The sequence below is a fragment of the Capsicum annuum genome, chromosome 4 (genome assembly GCF_002878395.1).
Source record: "Capsicum annuum cultivar UCD-10X-F1 chromosome 4, UCD10Xv1.1, whole genome shotgun sequence".
Taxonomy (NCBI): Eukaryota; Viridiplantae; Streptophyta; class Magnoliopsida; order Solanales; family Solanaceae; genus Capsicum; species Capsicum annuum.
Window position 1 is genome coordinate 782,879 of NC_061114.1, and position 19,775 is coordinate 802,653.

Genomic DNA, 19,775 nt, shown 5'->3' on the forward strand with positions numbered 1-19,775 from the left:
CATTTGAGAGCTATGACTCTAAAACTGACTATATTAGTTTCATCATGCAAAACATCAGAAAAATAAGAAAAGAAACAATTGAGACCAAACAGATTATTTTCTGCTATACATGAATTCATGAATCTCTCTCTACCTTTAGCAAAACTCTCTGCTTCTTGCAAATACAATGCTACGGATGTCAGACCGGAAATGAGTGAAACAAAACATTCTTAGTTACGCACCAAATGACTTCCGCATGAGTAAATTATACTACAGTTGGACCCATAAGGCAAGAGCAGCGATCATACTGATTGATCTTGTGCCTTGGAAAATATATCAGCGCGAAGCCTTCTCCTTCCAACCCTTCTCTTCCTTGTAATTTACTTCAGTTGAATACGAGCTTCAACGTTGTCCTATTCTTTTACTGAATTATTCAGTGGGGTCTCTTTTGTTTTTTTCCTGATTTCTTCTTCTTGGTGCTTTCTCCTCTGCCTCGTTTAAACACGGCTAGAATCTCAATACTGCATCCAGTTACATTAAAAAATCGCCTAAGCAGACAGAGGAATGAAGATTCAAGCAAAAGCATTTAAGAATTGAGTATCACATACCAACAAAGCAAGGGACTGGGATCTCAAAAAAGAAAAGATAACAAAAAAATCGTCTATAGAGGAAAAAAAATTCTTTTTAAGTTTCTTTAGAGAGCATCAATGAACCCCAGCACTTCAACCATTTCCGCAATGTCTTTCATTCCCTTGCTACTTCCCATGGGATTGATGAGTTACAATTGAGAGCTACATATTACATTTTCTCAACAATCAGTGACCACCAATGCACAATCTCAAATTTAGATATGTCCTTATGACAGGTATAGTCAAAATTACTAAGTCCTTTAAACACGTCTAACACTACATTGAGTGGCAATTTCCACATAGAAGTGATGTGAGCTCAAATGTCAGTATTTGTGAGCAGTGATAGAGAATCTCTGTATTTTAGTTTCTCTCCCAACTAGAACAATATGCTGGAAGACCATTCAAAAACTTTGTGCAGCAGAGAGTTTCTTCCTTCAAGCAGATGTGTTTATTATGCATATACGTGAATACACAACATCATTATAATACCACAAAGTGATGTCTGGGGAGGATAGAGTGTACGCAGACCCTTGGCATACATATATGTGAATGACAATAATAAATAATAGAAGTTATTTTGTAACCATGTTGGCTGAAATTTAATGTTAGTTGAAACAGATGCAAGTTTAAACTTGTTTGTAGGACTAAGGGAAAGGCAAAACCTTTGTGTTCCCGGAAAGAAATTAAAGCCGTGGGCTTTATGCAAATGCCATTCCTTACTAGCTAGCAGTGACGAGCAATCCTGCATGAAAGGGGGACATATCATCAGCTTCAAGATGCCATAGTTCAGTGCCCAAAGTTTTATGGCATCTTTTGAACCAAAAACTTGATGGAACTGAATGGTAGTAAACAAAATTGTATGAAGACACAGCTCAGAGAACTGCATCTCAATCTAAATTTTCTAATATGGATTTGAAGGCCACATATACCTCTTTAAAACTTTCCCAACCACAGCTAATATAGATAAGAGTTTGAGGCAATGATTGACTTTCCTCGCGTACAGTTGTACTTTCAATTTGAATTGCAGCTTCTCTGGCACGCAGGACCCACGGTCTCTTCTCGTCTTTGACCTTTTCAGGTCTAACATAGACATAAAACATAAGTGAATGACAGGAACATCCTCAAATGCTGTAGTACATCAATGATCATGAATTTTCATAAAAAATATAGCAACCAATTTAAAAGGGCAGCCCGGTGCACTATGCGCAAGGTCTGGGGAAGGCCGGACCACAAGGATCTATTGTATGCAGCCTTACCTTGCACTTCTAAAATAGGTTGTTCCACGGCTTGAACCTGTGACCTCCTGGTCACATCGCAGCAACTTTACCAGCTACACCAAGGCTCCCCTTCAAATATAGCAACCGATTTACTTTGTAGAATTTCCACTCTACCTTTTAGATGCTCTGCGTTCCATTGCTGAGACATGCCGTAGTTCCTTCACCAAGGACGGGTCCAGTCCTTTCCTCGGAGGGTCAACCACAACAACATCCGATCCCAAGAGCCATGAAGTTGGTTCCTATGCAAGTTGTAACTTCAAGTGAAAACTTATACACAACATCAAAATCATATACAGATATTCATCACACTGTAGGAGTTCTAGCATCTGGAAAAGAAGGTTAAAACAAATTGAGTCGATAAAGACTGCAAACTTTCCACCATTAGAGTTTCTCTGCAGAATTGAACTAGGAGGTCCAAGAGATAAAATAATGTTAACTGTGATGATGCAAATAAATGATAACCTTATACTGTTTAATTAGCCACGCGAAGCAAGGACCTCTTTTCCAATTTCCTACTTTTTATAGAGTAAATCAACAAGTCTCCATATAATACTGCTTTTCCAAACTTAAAAAAGAGGGAATGAAGAAACAAACCTACGCATGTTCTGCCAAAGTCACAACTATTATCTCAGTGTGGGATATAGCAAGGCTCACACTTCATTAGAGTGTCCAAATGAGATGTGTGTGTGTGTATAAGTGTGTGTGTGTGTGTGTCTTGTTCTGTTAATAGTTTAAGGTAATTAGGGCTTTGCACATTACTCCACTGTGACTAAATTCACCGTCGTGTAAAACAGAACAGACCAAGTGGAAGAAAATTTAATTTAGAAGACTCATTAAAGCAGTTCTTCCAATCATAGAGGACCGATGAGGTAATTTCCAGAACTGCATCCAGTTTCTCAGTCAAAGTACCTATTTGAGGATGACAGCGGCTAAGGTTGATTGGAATACGATTATCGGTGAAAACATCACATCTTACAATGTAGCTCCATTTTGTGGATTTTATGTAGGACCAGATTGACTGCTAAGACAAGACTTCTGAAATGGGGAATCTCCACTTAATCAAGCTGTTTTTCTATGTTACTAATGCAGAATATACAGTCCAAACAGCTTGATGAGAAGATGGGTTGATGCATGGCCTACTCAATTGCCATAGCTCATCCAAGATAGTCAGGGGTACAATTGGGAAAAGTGTCTATTGAAATGGGATGAGCTAATAGGTCTGCCGTTTGTACGGAAAGTAAGTAATAATAGAGCCTTTCACAATAAGCAGATCCCTTTGGAGTATCAGTGTAGGACATATGCAGTGCTCTGCTTAGGACTTCTAGGTGTAGGCATGTGTCATGATTGAAATACCATTGTCTACAAGTCTTAGCTGAGGGTGCATTACAAGTAGATGGTCATGCTTCTACAGAAGTATGTCCCACATAATTTTGTAATGCTACATCCTATTTATTCTTTAAGTAATTATATTATACTTGCAAGAAAAAAATCTATATGAAGGTGCACATGTTAAACAGTTGTTTCTCAGTATGAACACATGAATATATCTCAAAAACCATATATTCAAGTGAAAATGCAGACAAGTTTATGTGACTAGTGCATATTTGTGATAAAACCATATGTTTGTGATGACATATGCAATTAACTTTTTTTCTTTGAAACTGATATGTAGTTGACTTGTTCAGACTTACTATTGAAGCGTCTGCATGGTGCCAGCTGATATTGCTTTCGACATTTGTAGGCAAGCGCTCCACTGTCTTCTCAAAAGATTGCCTGGACTCTTTGTTAACCTCAACACATTTAACTGACCTAAGAAGAAAACTACTTCTTTGGAATCTTGAAGTTTTACAGTTGAAGTTAAGAGAATTGATTGAAAGTGCTTTGAAACCGACTCTGTCAAATTTGATTGACTTAGTTGACTCTAAAGTTTAAACACAAATTCAATGAGGAAAGCTCAGACATGTTATCCTCAGACACGATATCAGATCTGAGTTTGCTATAGATGTGTTAAAAATTATACCTAGAAGATGTGAACAAGTATTTATCCACAAAGAGAGAGAGAGAGAGAGAGAGAGAGAGAGAGAGAGAGAAATGAAAATGGTATAAAAATGTCACATCAAATTCAAAATAATATGCATTGAAAAATAATTGAAATACGAAGTGATTTTACCCAATGTTAACTTCGATTTTTGAATATGATAGATTTTTCCATTTCCAGAAAGATTAATCTTTTTGCGACTGACTAAAACAGACAGTAGGTCTAAAAGGGACAGAGGAATATTATCTCGACCTGCATTTCCTTGAAAAAGCCAAAGACAACCCAATTACGCCAGCTCCTGCATACAGATCAACAACTGATGCACCTTGAGGGACATATTTCTGTAACTTCCGCAGCAAAGAATCAAAAGCCTGAACAATGACAAACAATAAAGTAAAATTGAGGGAAAACGGTATAGCAATGTGAAAATAGGTCAAGGTAGTGTGGTTGGTTACCACAATAAGAAAAAAACGATAATCAGAAACATGCCCCTAGAAGTGAAATGCATGTGTTGTGGCTCAAACCAAGTTTAGTTCATCCTTGAGTGGTTTAGTGCAAACTAAAATAAGAAAGTAATCATCAACAACATGCCATCACGAGGTCAGAAGTTGTGATTGGCCGAAGACAAAGGCCAGAAACAGAAGAAGGTGAGAGAAGAACAAAACTAAGCTATTTACCCAAAAGAAGACATGTCCAATGTACAGAATACAGATTCTATTCTTTTTTCTTGATAAGTGACATTTAATAAGGATTCATCGACGCTTATTCCTGCCGTGTCTAAATTTTCTGGAGAACTGAACCTCATTCATAGAAGACTCAGGGTGGAGCAATTTGTTATCATGCTTGATCCGTGAAATGTGTGCTACTTAAGGTGGAGCTCAAGAGAACGGTAAAAAATATGATTGATCTTTCCTTTGAAAAAACACAAAATAAGATACATTTTTAGGAGTCCTACCCGCGTATTTGCTTGCCCAAAGCTTGATGGAGCTAAAGAGACATCTATCCCTCCAATGTGCTCCCAGAAATCTCTTTCCCCTAACAAATGTCTCCATCTGTTTCCGAAAATAATCTGCATACCAGCAAGAAGATATCAACAAACTGCTTCACTCTTGGCAAGATATCACTGTACTGACATTAGTTCACTATTAGCAGTGCTGCTGACAAGGTTTAGTGGAATCTGGAAAGGAGAAGTCATGATAAACATTGCATGCAACAATTCAAATGGCATTGATTTTGTTCTTCGCAATATCTGATCTACTAAAATCTGTGTAGTAATCTAAAGCAACCACTGGCTGAAGGCAACTTACTTTTGAGAATTCTTAAAACTATGATCCAATTGATATAGCTGATATCACAATAGGTACACTAACAGTTCTTATAGAGAGACAGAGGGAGAGAGAGAGAGAGAAAGAGAGATTTGCTCACGTTATTTGACGATGTCTGGAAATTAGCCCAAACAGAATGAATTAAATGAACTTTTCTCTTTGGCCCACCATTTCCCCAGAGGAACTACATTAGCAAGTGAAATTTTGTAAAATTAATGTAATTCATTGATGAAGAAATCTAGTATTTCTAACATCACTTTCTTACATTGGCTAAAGCATTTAATTTTCCAGTGTTGGCTGAATTCTCGCTTCTCGAATTCCAAACCAAAGAGACCTGCACTTTACCTGAAATGAGACATTTTTTATCAACTCCATCAAAGAACAATCCTAATCCTTCTTATTAACTACAAAATGTACAAACCATTTTTATATCTCTCCGGGATAGGAAGGGATGTATCATGTGTCGTGATGGCCATCTGCACAATAATGAGTACCATCTCAGTGGGAAAATAACACCAAAAATCTCAATCAAACTATCTCACGGACCTTAAGTCTTTGCTCTGCAAACTTATATGTATTGCTCACCTGAACATACCTCAGGTCACCAGTGCCTTGATCTTCATCATATGGCTCAACATTCAACTCAATTATCCCTGGAGGGACGCCAACGGTGAAAGACAAATAAATTCAGTGGATGTTGTTAATTGAATTTGGACACATAAATTACCAGAGAATTTTGAAGAAAATAAGGTGCAGGATTAAGAACAAGCCTTGCTTGAGGAGCTCGACAGCAGCATTGATGTTTGGATGATGAGCTGCAGAAACATTGTTGCACTTATATATAAGTATATGCATAGACAAACCGAGATATGTGAATAGGACAAGCAAGCCATACACCTACCTTTACAGTCTGGGATATCAACTATGTTATGAGTGCCTTCCTCATAAAGCCCAATTAGGGGCTTGTTTGATGAACCGCGAACAGCCAGCTTGGCACGACACCTCCATCCCCACTGCAGGACAGGACAGTTAATCAATCTAGCTTACAGTAGTGATTGACGCATGCCGTAAAATGAGTACATAAAAATGAAAACACATACTAATCTACAATCAATCTAGCTTACAGTAGTGATTGACGCATGCCGTAAAATGAGTACATAAAAATGAAAACACATACTAATCTACAAGTATCAAAGGAAAAATCTTTGACGCCTAGCTTGTGGAAGAAAGCGATAGCGTCATCAATTACTACTGGACGATGGAGATCATACTCTTGCGTGCAACCAGAACACCTGCAGAAACAAAAAAAAAAAAAAAAGCAATAATTATCCTAACCGACTGTACCACAGCTACCCATCCTCTGTCTTCTACTTAAACTATTTACGTAAGTAGCTACTAGCTAGTGTGTGTATATAAACAAAAGAGTCAGTGGTTCATAACACACCTAAAGTACCTCTATTTTTTGAGTTTCATACCTAAACTATCAAGTGTGTGAGTTTTCTACCTGAACTATACCAACAAATTATCAACACACACCTAAACTATTAATGACTCGCTTTTCCTACCTGAAAGTTTAGGTATGAAAAACAATTAATAGTTTAAGCGTGTTTTGATAATTAGCTGGCATAGTTCAGTTAGGAAACTCAGACACGTGATAGTTTGGGTATGAAACTCAAAAAACTGAAATACTTTTAGATGTGTCTTCTACTTAAACTATATATGTAAGTAGCTACTAGCTGGTGTGTGTATAAACAAAAGAGTTAATGGTTCAAAATACACCTAACGTATTTTAATTTTTTGAGTTTCATATCTAAACTATCAAGTGTGTGAGTTTCCTATCAGAACTATCACTAACTAGTTAGCAAAACACACCTAAACTATTAATGACTCACTTTTCTTACCTGAAAGTTTAGGTATGAAACTCAAATAATTAATATCTTAGGTGTGTTTTGATAATTAGTTGGCATATATATCAGTAGCTACTAGCTAGTGTATACATAAACAAAAGAGTTAATGATTCAAAACACTCCTAAAGCATCTTCATTTTTTGAATTTCATACCTTAACTATCAGATGTGTGAGTTTTCTACCCGAACTATACCAACTAATTATCAAGACACACCTAAACTATTAGTTGACTCACTTTTCCTACCTGAAACTCAAACAACTAACACTTTAGGTGTGTTTTGCTAACTAAGATAGTTAGTGATAGGTCAGGTAGAAAACTCACACGCGTGATAGTTCAGCTATAAATATCAAAAAACTGATACTTTTAGTTGTGTTTTTCACCTTTTCAATCTAAATAAAATAAATATTACCCCTATAAAATTGTAGATAGATCAACAATGCAGAATCAGAACTCGGTGTACATACGATTGGAAATGAGAGCAGTTGAGAGCACAGGATAAGGCGGCGGCAGCAGAAGGTGATGATATTGATGGAGCAGCAGCAGCAGCAGTGGAGAGGGTGGTTGTAGCTTGACAGATAATTGAGCGATGAATAGGAAGAGCCGGAGAGAAGAAGCTGAAGCTCAGCGCCATCGGAAATAATGGCAGTCTTCTCTACTCTGGCGGGAAGGAACTAACCGATAAAATGTACTACTACTACTACACTATTTTGCTCTCACCGTCCGGCGAACCTAGCTATCTATCCATATATCCCATGCCCGATTTGCCCCTGCTCATATATATATATTATCTGGGTGGGCATCCAATTGTTTTGATCCCCAACTCATTAACATCGAATTTTTTTCTAAATTTATCGATAACCAATCAACTTTTGAAAAGGTATTATAAGATCAGCTCTTTCTTTTTTTTTTGGGTAAAAATAAAAAGTTTGTGCCAAAATTCAACAATTTATTTATTATGAAACGGAGGGAGTATTATAATTAGCTTCTCTGATTTTTTTTCTTCTTTTCATTGACGTGCTTTTTTCATCTTTTGAGCATTAATTTGATTATTTTTTTAAAATTTAAGTTAAATTAGATTAATGTTATATTTTAAAATTAAAGTTTAATATTCAAAAACTATAACCGTCATCTCTGAGATAATAATACAAACATCCTGATTGAGATTTGCCAATGTTGAGAAAATGGTTAGATCAAAAGTGGAAACATATGGCAAATTTTTCCATTTTTCATTTTTATTACAAGTGTCAAATAAGCGGGTTCCGCTTAATTTGAATAGTCAAATGAACTGAGTTAATGAATTAACAAATTTTAATAAGATTTCTCATGGTTTAATTTCGATTTACTAATCAAACCAATTTTTTCATGGGCTCAAGTGGATTATATTGGGGGTGAGGAATACTCAACACAATATTGTAAGAAGGTTCAAGTTTGAATAGAACTATTACACTAGTCTATAATAATAAGAACAATAACAATAACGTACATTTCGTGGGATTCGAAAATGATTTACGTGTACGCAAACCTTAATCCTAATGTAGTAAGTAACTCAATATTATTCAAGCTAATGTAACAATAATTAGTCTGCTCATGCATCTTTGTCATGAACATTCTTGTGTACATAAAACTTGAGAAAAAAATCTATCAATTCACTTTCCTTTTCCCTTGTATATTCCTAGCCATAGTTTCTAAAAAACGAAATAACTTGGTTATAAACAAGATCTTTGGCATTAACTCCCATGATAAAATCAGCATGAGCATAATTCTTAATGTACTGAACATGCAACTTGCCAACATCGTGAAACTTCAGATAGTCAAGCAAAGTTTCAACATCTTTGCCATCAGACAGTGCATCTTTGCCGCCGTAGCTGAGAAACAGCGGAAAATCGCGAGGAATGTCGCCTAAATTATACTTTGGAGGTCTCGGTTCACCATAATGCGCCAAGTTATAGTTGCTCCCATAGTCGTATTTTGAAAGTGTGCCGTCTCTAACAGCTGCATTGAATGACCAAAACGCGTTTAAGACTTAAGTATAACGAATCATTTTCTGCGATTTATGATTGAAAAAGCGGACTTTGGATCGAATAACTTACTCTGAGCCAAATGCACCATGTTCTTAGTAGACGTGGGCTGGGGTTCATCATTCAAGAAGATCTCGACGGTCGACGAATTCAAACAACAGTTCTTCCCTTTAATCAGATGGAAGGTGATTAACTAAGTTGTAGTTGTGAGAATACCTACTTAATTAGTTTATCTAAACCTATTATTACCAGTAATTGCAGTCATTAAGTCGTAGCAATTTACTCCAGGCTGAGCACAGAAGAACTTGAGCAATTTGTTTACAGGTCCACTGAAAACAAATCAAAGTGTCAACTCATCATTAGTACTATTGATCAGTAAAAGAATGATCGATGAGTACTGATGAAGTTGTTTACCTCTTTGGATTAAACTCCGCGAGACCAAATATCGTGGTGATCTGTGGACACACACAGACATATAAATTACTCTATCGATCCAACTAGTTTGTAATTAACAAGAAAGTATACAACAACAACATACCCCCCCAGTGTATTCCTCCCACATAGTGAAGTCTGGGGAGGGTAGAGTGTACGCAGACCATACCACTACAGTATAACAAATTAAACACAAAGCATAACTAACAAGAAAGTATAAATGAAGAAAATTTAGAGTACTAACTTCACCAACAAAGGCTCTAGCAGCAACGTCGCCGAGTGCAGTAGTCATATGGCTCAAATAAGCAATTGGACTGAGTAAGGCTGCTGATTTCACCTTGTCTATTTGTCTTCCTTCTGAGAAGGATGCCAGGGCTATCAAAGTTCCCTGTCAATACATGCGTTAGAGATAATGTATAACTACATGTCTCATGATAGTACTATAAAAGATTAAACTTACCATTGAATGACCTACATAGTGTATTTTCTGTCCAGTTTGTTTGAAGATAAAGTCAATAACAGCTGGTAGGTCATGGACAATCAGTTCATCCCATGACCAATTCCAGTATTCCTGCAAATCATTAATCAAATATACATCATTGACAACATGTAATACACAATAAATTCTTTGATTACCTAGCTTCTCCAAATGATTTGAAGATGAAGAGATACCGGATCATTAGGGTCAAGGGTAACGTGGCGACGACTATATCTGGTTCCTCTGGTATTGGAAATCCAAACATCGAACCCATTGTCTGTCAAGATCGTTGCCAGAGATTGTTCCGGTGGACTCAACAACCACGTTGCACCATCCTTCAAAATTGAAATTATGATCATGCATTTTAGTTATATACATAGGTCTAGTAAATTTTAATTTGAACACTTCTACAAGGATATCAATTACATATATACGTAATGTTTAACAATGGATTTACTTATAATTACCTACTCCCAATATATACTTATCCATTATTCATTTCACACACACCTTAAGAAATACTGTAATAAATAATAGACGTAATTTTACTATAACATGCTTTGCTTTAGAAAATGCATTGAGTGATGAATAGTATTTAATATCAACAGTAAAATAAGTAAAAAAAAGGATAAATTTTAGTATAGTCAACGAGTAAAGAGAGTAAATTTTATTTTTTTAATTAATTTCTCAGGTTCGATCGCCTTTTGACACACATCTTTGTTTCCTCTCACTCTTTTCTTTTTAAAAAAAAAAAATTGATATATCGTTGGAAATGCATCCAATATATATGTTAGAGTTTGTGACCCAAATTCTGTTGATTCGGCCCCAAAAAGTTTGCGGTGCGATCCATTCGCCCCCGCGACATCGACCTGTTTATTTTTGGGCTTAGAATTTATTTGTACGCACATATTATATAAGTGCGTTTAGTGGGTTGTTTTTTGGGTGTGAAAATTGCGTCATTGAGATTTTCATCTCCATCATTGTATTCCTCTGCCCGTGATTTTTCCCGCAAGGATCTCCACGTGTTTTCTTCTTATTTTCTTTTACTTTGTGGTATTGCTTATTCTGCCCGAATATAACAATATACATGATTTATAAGCGTAGCATTTTACAATTCTTATATCTCAAATCTTCTTTGTTAAACTCACTAAGGATCATACCTAGGTGAAAATGATTATTAAAAGGCATTAATTGGCATAAGGTCCACCACTAAAAGCTCACTATTTTTCGATTGATATATCAAATATACCATATGGTCAAGATTTTTAATGTCGGTTTCACATTATAAATATATATATATATATATATCCTTTTACCTTAAGAAATCATGATGACTGACCTTCTTTAATTAGTGATGTTACCACTCAAAAATCATCATCACTCTTAGTATTTTTATTTTAATTTGTAACATGGATGGATAACTTATTTTATATCGTGAAAGTTTGATATCTCCAAGTTTTACTCCACTAATAATATAGTTATAGAAATAAGCATCAACTATCTCCTCGAACTATGATCAAAGTTGCTTCAATACACTCTAACTTTATAGGGTTCTATTAAATCCCCCCTCCCCCGAACTCAGTTCTAACATATTTTTGTCACCCTTTTGCTCTGACGTGACATCTTTATTACATAATAATAGGTCCCAAGTCAAAGGTTCTACGTTAGCTAAAAAGGTTGACAAAAAGTATCACGTCCGCTAAATACGCTAAAATTTAGTTCAGGGGTAACAGCGACCTCGTGAAGTTGGAGTACTGTGTCGTAACAAATTTGTTCATAGTTGGTTCAGGAGGTGCTAGCTGGATACTTTACTCTATAGTTATACACTTATACTACTACTTTTAACCTTTATTAATAATTTTAGAACTTAAAAAGAGCTAGTGATATTAATATATAAAAAGTACCACAAGAACTCCATGCTGCAACAACACTGGCTGCCTGTTTTGCCCACCACCTCCTACACGTCCTTCTGGAATTCTTTGCACACTTAGTATGTATCCATCATCAGTTTGTACCTGAAAATTTTACAAAAAGAAAACATATATATATAAGAGAATCCAACAACATGTCTAGCTACATGACAACTATATAGTAGTTAGTTGAATACAAAGTTATAATAGCTAAAAAAGAAAAAGTTAAGTACCTCAAACTCTTGGCATTTGTAACCATGAATGGCTACTGTGGAAGCACACATACCAGAAGTACTAATGAGGCCAAAATGTTTCCCTCTGCTTGAGCCTAATACGCGATTAGGCTCGAGCAGTAGTAACATAACTAATGTGAGAAGACTCAGAATACGTAAACATGACAAGAACATTCCAAAAAATAATGCCATTTCTATATATAATGGAGCTAGAAGGGAGGGTGTGCAATGGTGAAATTGTGAAACAAAGACAAATATTTATAGTGAAATCCACCGGGAAAATGGATAGTGTGTGTGTGTGTGAAAATGAGTTGTTTTTTCTTTATTCTGGTGTGCTTTTTCAACTGACTAACTTGAGAGGATTTTGTACACCACCTTTTTTCAAAGGTGGATTTTTTTTATTTGCTTTTCTACACAGATGGGGAGCTTTCGAGTAATTGGTAAAGTTGCTGCCATTTGATCAGGAGATCACAGGTTCAAATCTTGGAAACAGCCTTGGCGAAATGGCTGCGTACAATGCACCCTTGTATTGGGATCCTTCATCGAATACCGCACATAGCGATAGCTTTAATGCACCGGACTGCCCTTTTTATACATACATATCGGACTACGTATGACACTTTCTAGTATGAACACAGAACTTCTTAGAGAATGGGCGTTGGGGTCCACCAATTTTGAAGTTTTTTATATACGTTGTTATGTCATGGAGCTTTTATACTATCAGGTCACCTTTTACTTGTTGTAACAGGCGTTATTATATCTTATTTTTAAGGTTACAAACCTCACATTTTAAAGAGACTTATCTATATATAGATATAGATATTATTTAGCTGACTTGATAGTATAAAAGAAAAAATTATATTAATTTGACACCAACAAACGTATGTAAATTACACTATCACATACAGAATGGAAGTATAGTAAAATACTTCCTCAACTTTTTTGATAAATAAACAAATGTGAGATATGTATCTTTTAAGTACACGACCATTGATCATTTAATTTAAATGATATCTTACTTTAATTTTTGATTGTGTTATTTGATTTAGTGTGAATATTAAATGGTCGATAAGTTTTAACGTGGAAGTACTAATATAAAATGATGACACTAAATGGATATTATCTTATGTTTGAAACTTAACTAATATCTGTTAGAAATTCTAAAATTATGAAATAACCTAAACCAAAATTTATATTTTAGGGAGATAAAGTAAGGACAAGTTGGGGACTTTGGCTAATTTGTTACACATCACTAGTTTGCTTTTTGGCTACTTGTATACTATATGTTAAAGGATAATTAATTAGTTGTCAAATTTTCATGGATAGAATGGATCAAACAAATAGAAGTGATAATTTAATTTATAATTTATATACCAACGTAGATTGTCCACTGACTAAAATGATAACGTAATTGTATGTAGTGCATAGATATATGTTGTTATAAAAATAATTCTCATGATGACATATGTATATGGGCAAAATTATAAAAAAATAAAAGATTAAACGGAAGGTGCATATATATATATAGTGTAATTGGTAAATATCCACACGTCAAAGCAATCATACTAGTGAGTAGTGACTCGTAATTCATGGAATCTGTTGCTATGTTCTTTATTTATTTATTTATCAAATAAGTAACCAGTACCATGAATTATGAGCAAAATTGCTACGACGATACTTTTCAACTTTACGGAGTTTCTATTACCTCCGACCTTAATTTTAGCGTATTTTTATCACTCTTTTATGTTGATTTGGTACCTTGTGTGAAGTTAAATAGACGAGGGCGTAAAGCAAATGTGCTTATGCTTACGAAGTGGATCGACGCTTACTCCATTTTATTTGTTTTGGTCATAGATGTTTTGACTCGGCATATTCAAGGGGTGGTGCCTTGGTGTATGTTATTGCTAACGATGTAGTGCTTATTGACGAGACTCGGGAAATAGTTAATGATAAATTAGAGGTTTGAAGACAAACCCTAGAGTCTAAACGGTTTATGTTGAATAGGACCAAGACGGAGTACTTGGAGTGTAAGTTTAATTAGTGATTTGATGCATGAGGCTGACGTGATAGTAAAATTGGATTCTCAAGTCATTCGAAAGAGAGATACTTTCAAGTATCTCGGGTCTATGATTAAAAAAAATGGAGAGATTGATGAGGACGTGATGAATCGAATCGATGTAGGGTGATTGAAATGGAGGCTCACTTCTGGAGTCTTGTGTGATAAAAAGGTGTCTCATAAGCTTAAAGAGAAGTTTTACAGAGTGACAGTCCGACCGGTTATGTTGGATAGAGGGGAGTGTTGGCCAGTTAAGAACTCCCACGTCCAAAAGTTGAAGGTTGTGGAGATGAGGATATTGAGATGGATGTGCGGACTTACTAGGAGAGATAAGTGTAGAAATGAGATTATCTGAGAGAAGATGAGTATGGTTTCGGTGGAAGACAAGATGCGAGAAGTAAGGTTCAGATGGTTTAATTTGAGCATGTGATGAGGCGGTGCACGAATGCCCCAGTACAAAGGTGTGAGAGGCTTGCTATGGATAATTTCAAATGGGGGACAAGTAAACCGAAGAAGTATTGGAGGAAAGTGATTAGGCATGACACGGAGCAATTACAGCTTACAGAGGACATGAACCATAATAGGAAGGTGTGAAAGATGCGGATTAAGGTAGATGATTAGTGGGTAAGTGTGCATCCTGTAGTCATAATGTTGTGAATGTGTCGTGTAGTTTCTTATTCGTAGTGTTTTGCTGATGTTTGTGATTTTGGATCGGTAGTTCATAGTCATACTCTCTGTAGGTGTCTTGTTTCTTCTATTATATATCTAGTGGTGTATTACCAAATTTTGTTGTTTGTTTTTATGTTCTCCGCTTGGTATACTGTTATTTGTCACGAGCCGAGGGTCTATCGGAAACAGCCTCTCTACTTCATTTGAAGTAGTGGTACGGACTGCAGACACTTTACCCTCTTCAAACCTTACTTCGTGAGAACACACTGATATGCTGTTGCTGTTGATGAACCATCCACTCAAGTAAATCATTTCAAACCATGATTTTGCTTACAAAAAGGAGACTATTACTATGCTCAATATTTTGAGTATTGAACTTGAATGTTTACCTAGAGAAGGAAACAAAATTTAATGAGGTTGTTGACCATACAACAATGACAATAGCAATAACAATAACAATAACATACCCAGTAAAATTCCACTGCCGACTTGTTAAGACGGCCAACATGCACACTACTTGATTGATTAAACTATGAAATTTGAAACTCCGCGACAGTGACAGTTTCAATTACAGAGCTGAAAAGCAGGCAAAAGGTGCTATTTCCACGAGGGGAATAGCAGATCAAACGTGTCTGGGCCTATTAACAGAGATCAAACGAACGCGAACTACTGCTAATTAATTCAAGAATGAAATTGAAAATAACAGAACTCTACACATCTGTGTATTTGTGCCGAAATATCATGGCTGTTAAGTTTTACTGACCATCAATGTGTTCATATTCTATAACTTAAAAGTCTCCGAATTCCTTAAACATGCACGTAAACTAACAGAGACATATATATGTATATATATATATACCTTAAGAGAGACAGCTTTGGCTATCAGCCAACAGTATGCGCGGGGCTCATTCTTTTCCTCCTTTCACTAAAGCTACGACTTGAAAGCAACCTTGGAAGACAACATTGTACTGGCTTCGATGATTTGACATCAGATTTTAACTCTCCATTGGGAGTTCTTTCGCTGTTACACACAGACGCATAAGGTGTTCCAGGTGTGGATCTTGGTGGAAGTCGTTCGCCAGTAGATGGAGTTTCCTTTTCCTTTTTGGTACTCGTTGCATTTTGGTTGTCTGCAGCACTTTGTTCGTTGAGGTCCAGCTCACTTCTCAAGCTTTCGCTGAAGAGTTCAGACAATCTCTTCTTTTTTTCCTCCGGGGTTGATTGCTGAAAAGAAGTAGGGGCGGCGGCCGCTCTCTCATCTTTGAAATTTCCAGCCAAGCTGGGATGCACAGGTGTATTCCCACGCGAAGGCGTAAAATCTGCAATTAAATAAGAGAGCATTAGAAGAATAACATGACAAGTAAACAAGAAATGGCCGAGTCGCTTGCAAGCACTTTTTCAAAAATGAAGCGTCATCAATCGAAGAACATATCTTACCTCCATTAACACTAAGGAAGTCATCTTCACAATCAGAATCCAACCAAGCCTGGGAATCAAAAAACGTCTCCTCTTTACTGCCTACAACAAGAAAGAAATGTCTTCGACTCTCAGATAAAAGATGCAATCAAACTACACGGCCGTAGACATAAACAATATGCAGGAAGATAATCCAACACTCTGCAAGGTGGGCTGTTTCACGCAAGCAGTCCAAGTCGTATTTTGAGAAACTAAAGAAGAATGCTGAAAGGAGTACTGAACCATAAGGCCTAATATACGTACTCAAAATAAATATATCTAATAGAGATGAAGAGAAATGCGATTGGTTGGGAGAATTCATTGGTAAACTCCCGCGGCTTGGGTCTTTAACGTGTAAATAGTAAGATGCACAAAAAGACGAATGATTTTCAAGTAATACAGCTATTATTGGGCAGATGATCAAGAACACAAGTTGATGAAAATGGAACACTCGACGAGGGTAGATTTACTCGACTGACCTTTGCTAATCTACATGAACAGAACTGAATTTCGAGAAGGCTGAATGCAACTAGCAATATCAAACTAGTTGTATAACATTTTTCTTCTGGTATCAACAACGAAGAAGGATGTTCAATGGGTGAAATGGGTCCACAAGGTGTATATGAAAACCAACAGAGACATTTGGAGTCACACGCCACCTCAAGACTCAGCTATTCAGCTGATACTGGAAGAAACTAAATTCTTTGAAGATTGAAATGGTATAGCGGTACACAAGCGGAGCATACAGGTTGATGAAAGATGGCATATACTCAGTTTCAAGTAGTTACATTGCTATGTTGGGTACCGTAACTAGATTAAGGAAAGCAGATCTACTATGGAGCTCAATCATGCTCCCCACACAAAGAGTGATCATGTGGTTAGCATACCAAGACAGGTTGCTTACCAACGCGAGAATGCAGAAGCTGAACATACATATGGATACTGAGGAATGTTGTCTATGTGCTGAAGATGAAGCGGAAACTGTTCAGCGTCCATTTGTCGATTGTCAGTTGGTGTCTGAAGTGAGGAATGCAATGTCATCATGGGCAGGGATTACAATTCCAAGGAAAGCTGCTACGCGAAGTCTACAATGGATAAAGGGAAGAAGATGGAAGCAACTCAAGAAGGAGATAGTTGCTGCAATCCGAGGAGTTAAAGTATACTACACATGGCAGGCTAGGAACTGGAAATATTCAGACATATACGTGTAAATAGTGAGTTCATCGTTACACAAATACAGAAGGAATTGAAGGGAAGAGCGACGATGGTAACTCTTCGGTTAAAGATAGGACTTGTCAAAATTCGATTCATACATTTTGTACTTAATGCTTACTTGCAATCATCCTAGAAGGGGGCAGAGGCACTAGATGCTCTAAGTTTGTACATTAAATTGTTGTTTTCAGGCCACCAAACTCAACAGTCGTTATAACAAAAGTTATATCTCAATCTCAATCTCATATTCTACTAATATTATCATAAAATAAGCCTAAATATGTTCATCAAATCAAACACATTACCTCCTTAATTATCCTTAAAGCATTACAAAAATAGCCAAATAATCAGAAAGTGATGAATCAAATAACACATGGGTTTGATAGAACTATCGAAACCTATCAAAATCAACCAAGATTTGAAGTTTATGAATTCTGAACCGACACATAGCCCATCCTAGTTACAGGGTTCACATTTAAATAACTAATAAAAGGGCAGCCCGGTGCACTAAAGCTACCGCTATGCACGGTGTCACCAGTTACTCCAAGGTTCCCTTCTAATTAAATAACTAATAAATTTTCAAATACAAATAAAGGTCTAACCAACAGCTACCTCCAGCCTGATTAGCAAAGCCAAAAATCTGACTAACTCAAAACTTGCACAATCAGAATTCAGAAACATCAATTAAAAAAGACAGCAACTTTCTACTTTTTGGTATCCGAGCTAGCTTCCGTGCATCTCGATTACTGGATTAAGAAAAACAGCAAACTTTTTTCTACTTTTTGGATAACCATAGTTTTCGGACCAGGTTGTAGGCACCTAGATTAATGAATTAGAAGAACAGAAAACTTTTTTCTTTTGGGATAACCGTATTGTCCAGGCCAGCTTGCACGTACTCCATTAACAAAACAGCAAACTTTTTTTTCCTTTTCTGAATAATCGTAGTATTCAAGTCAGCTTATTCACAGCTAGATTAATATGGATTAAAAAAACAACAGCATCTTTGTCTAGCCAAACAAACAATAAAAGACTATAGAAGGGAAGATTACCAAAATGAGGAAAGGCATTAAGAGGAGGAGGAGGGTGTGAAGATAGATTCTTTAGAGGTGATGAAGGATTGTCCTCATGAGTTTTTGAACCATAAAAAAGATCAAGTGATTGAGGAGGAAGATCTTTATGCACTGATGATGATACACATGAACCCATATTTCCAATTAAACACCTTTCTTTAACAAATATTTAATCACAAAATTAATTAATCCATGTAGAATACAAAGAAAGTAAGAGCAAAGAGTGAAGTACAAGTGAGAGAAGAAGGAAGAGCAAAGGCCAAGAGCCTTTGTGTATCACTTATAATAAAGGCACTCCAAAAATGGGGACTTTGGATTAAAGAGTACTCCCAAGTTGTCAAGTGAAGTTTTTTAAATTAAGTGGGAGGAATAATTTTTTTTATTTTTTTTAAAGTTTTTTCATCTTAATAATTTATTTCAGTTGTAGAATAACTTTGGTAGTTGTTTGATAACTATCAAAGTTGTTCAACAACTACAGAAGTTCAATAATTACAAAAGTTGTTCAATAATTGCGTGAAATTATTCAGATAACTAATGTAATTGTTCAATAACTATCTTAGTTGTTTAAAGGGATTTAGTTTTTCTTTTAACAAATTTGTAGGACCACTTGTCCTCTTTTCTTAATTGAAAACTTGGGGTCTTTTGAATCATTTTTCTCCCAAAAATCTCCGTAAGCACATTTAAGTCACTCTACAACCAACACGGGTTTGCGGTGCGGCAGATGGGTTTCGACTTTGGACATGAAAATTTTTTTGTTAGAAACGTTACTTTTAAATGGGGCCCTACCCAATGCGAATCTGAATTAGTCGAGCTCTAATGCAGATACCGAATATCTGAAGGAAAACCAAAAAAAAAAATCACTCTACAATTTTCCTTACCACACCTTATATTAGTTGGTCATCTTATTCAAATTAATCTTTCATACTTTCTTTATTCATTAAAGTATAAATAACATAAATATCACCCTTTTGAAAATAATTATACTCTCTTCCACTTTTAAAATTACTTCTTCCACTTTTAAAATTACTTTACTCTCTCACCATATTAATATACATAACATAGCCGACATATACATAACATTCTGTG

At 36.0% G+C, this 19,775-nt stretch overlaps 3 protein-coding genes across 5 annotated transcripts; all 3 read right to left on the reverse strand.

Annotated features, from left to right (window-relative positions):
• Window positions 1–13: 13 nt before the first annotated feature.
• Window positions 14–8,145, reverse strand: LOC107868502 (uncharacterized RNA methyltransferase pc1998). 2 transcript variants are annotated; one of them, XM_016715209.2, is made up of 15 exons: window positions 7,621–8,145; window positions 6,426–6,540; window positions 6,150–6,261; window positions 6,019–6,063; window positions 5,834–5,901; window positions 5,670–5,724; window positions 5,514–5,593; window positions 5,349–5,432; window positions 4,879–4,992; window positions 4,176–4,294; window positions 3,577–3,694; window positions 2,000–2,124; window positions 1,538–1,688; window positions 1,271–1,350; window positions 14–500 (listed from the first exon to the last, which is right to left on the reverse strand). In XM_016715209.2, the coding sequence occupies exons 1-15, from the start codon at window positions 7,785–7,787 to the stop codon at window positions 413–415; spliced, it is 1,521 nt and encodes a 506-aa protein (XP_016570695.2). In that variant the 5' UTR covers window positions 7,788–8,145; the 3' UTR covers window positions 14–412. The 2 variants fall into 2 exon arrangements, with proteins under 2 accessions (XP_016570695.2, XP_047266436.1); XM_047410480.1 differs by having other exon boundaries at window positions 3,577–3,778; window positions 7,621–8,000.
• A 534-nt stretch (window positions 8,146–8,679) lies between these two features.
• Window positions 8,680–12,535, reverse strand: LOC107868501 (triacylglycerol lipase 2). The gene is made up of 9 exons (XM_016715206.2): window positions 12,228–12,535; window positions 11,989–12,099; window positions 10,279–10,419; window positions 10,067–10,177; window positions 9,851–9,994; window positions 9,589–9,629; window positions 9,424–9,503; window positions 9,247–9,342; window positions 8,680–9,148 (listed from the first exon to the last, which is right to left on the reverse strand). Exons 1-9 carry the CDS (start codon window positions 12,417–12,419, stop codon window positions 8,829–8,831), a joined length of 1,236 nt encoding a protein of 411 aa, XP_016570692.1. The 5' UTR covers window positions 12,420–12,535; the 3' UTR covers window positions 8,680–8,828.
• Window positions 12,536–15,622: 3,087 nt separating this feature from the next.
• Window positions 15,623–19,019, reverse strand: LOC107868500 (uncharacterized protein At3g27210). Of its 2 annotated transcripts, XM_047410482.1 has the most exons (4): window positions 18,669–18,806; window positions 17,312–17,492; window positions 16,390–16,470; window positions 15,623–16,271 (listed from the first exon to the last, which is right to left on the reverse strand). In XM_047410482.1, exons 2-4 carry the CDS (start codon window positions 17,340–17,342, stop codon window positions 15,835–15,837), a joined length of 549 nt encoding a protein of 182 aa, XP_047266438.1. In that variant the 5' UTR covers window positions 17,343–17,492; window positions 18,669–18,806; the 3' UTR covers window positions 15,623–15,834. The 2 variants fall into 2 exon arrangements, with proteins under 2 accessions (XP_047266438.1, XP_016570690.1); XM_016715204.2 differs by lacking the exon at window positions 17,312–17,492 and having other exon boundaries at window positions 18,669–19,019.
• Window positions 19,020–19,775: the final 756 nt, after the last annotated feature.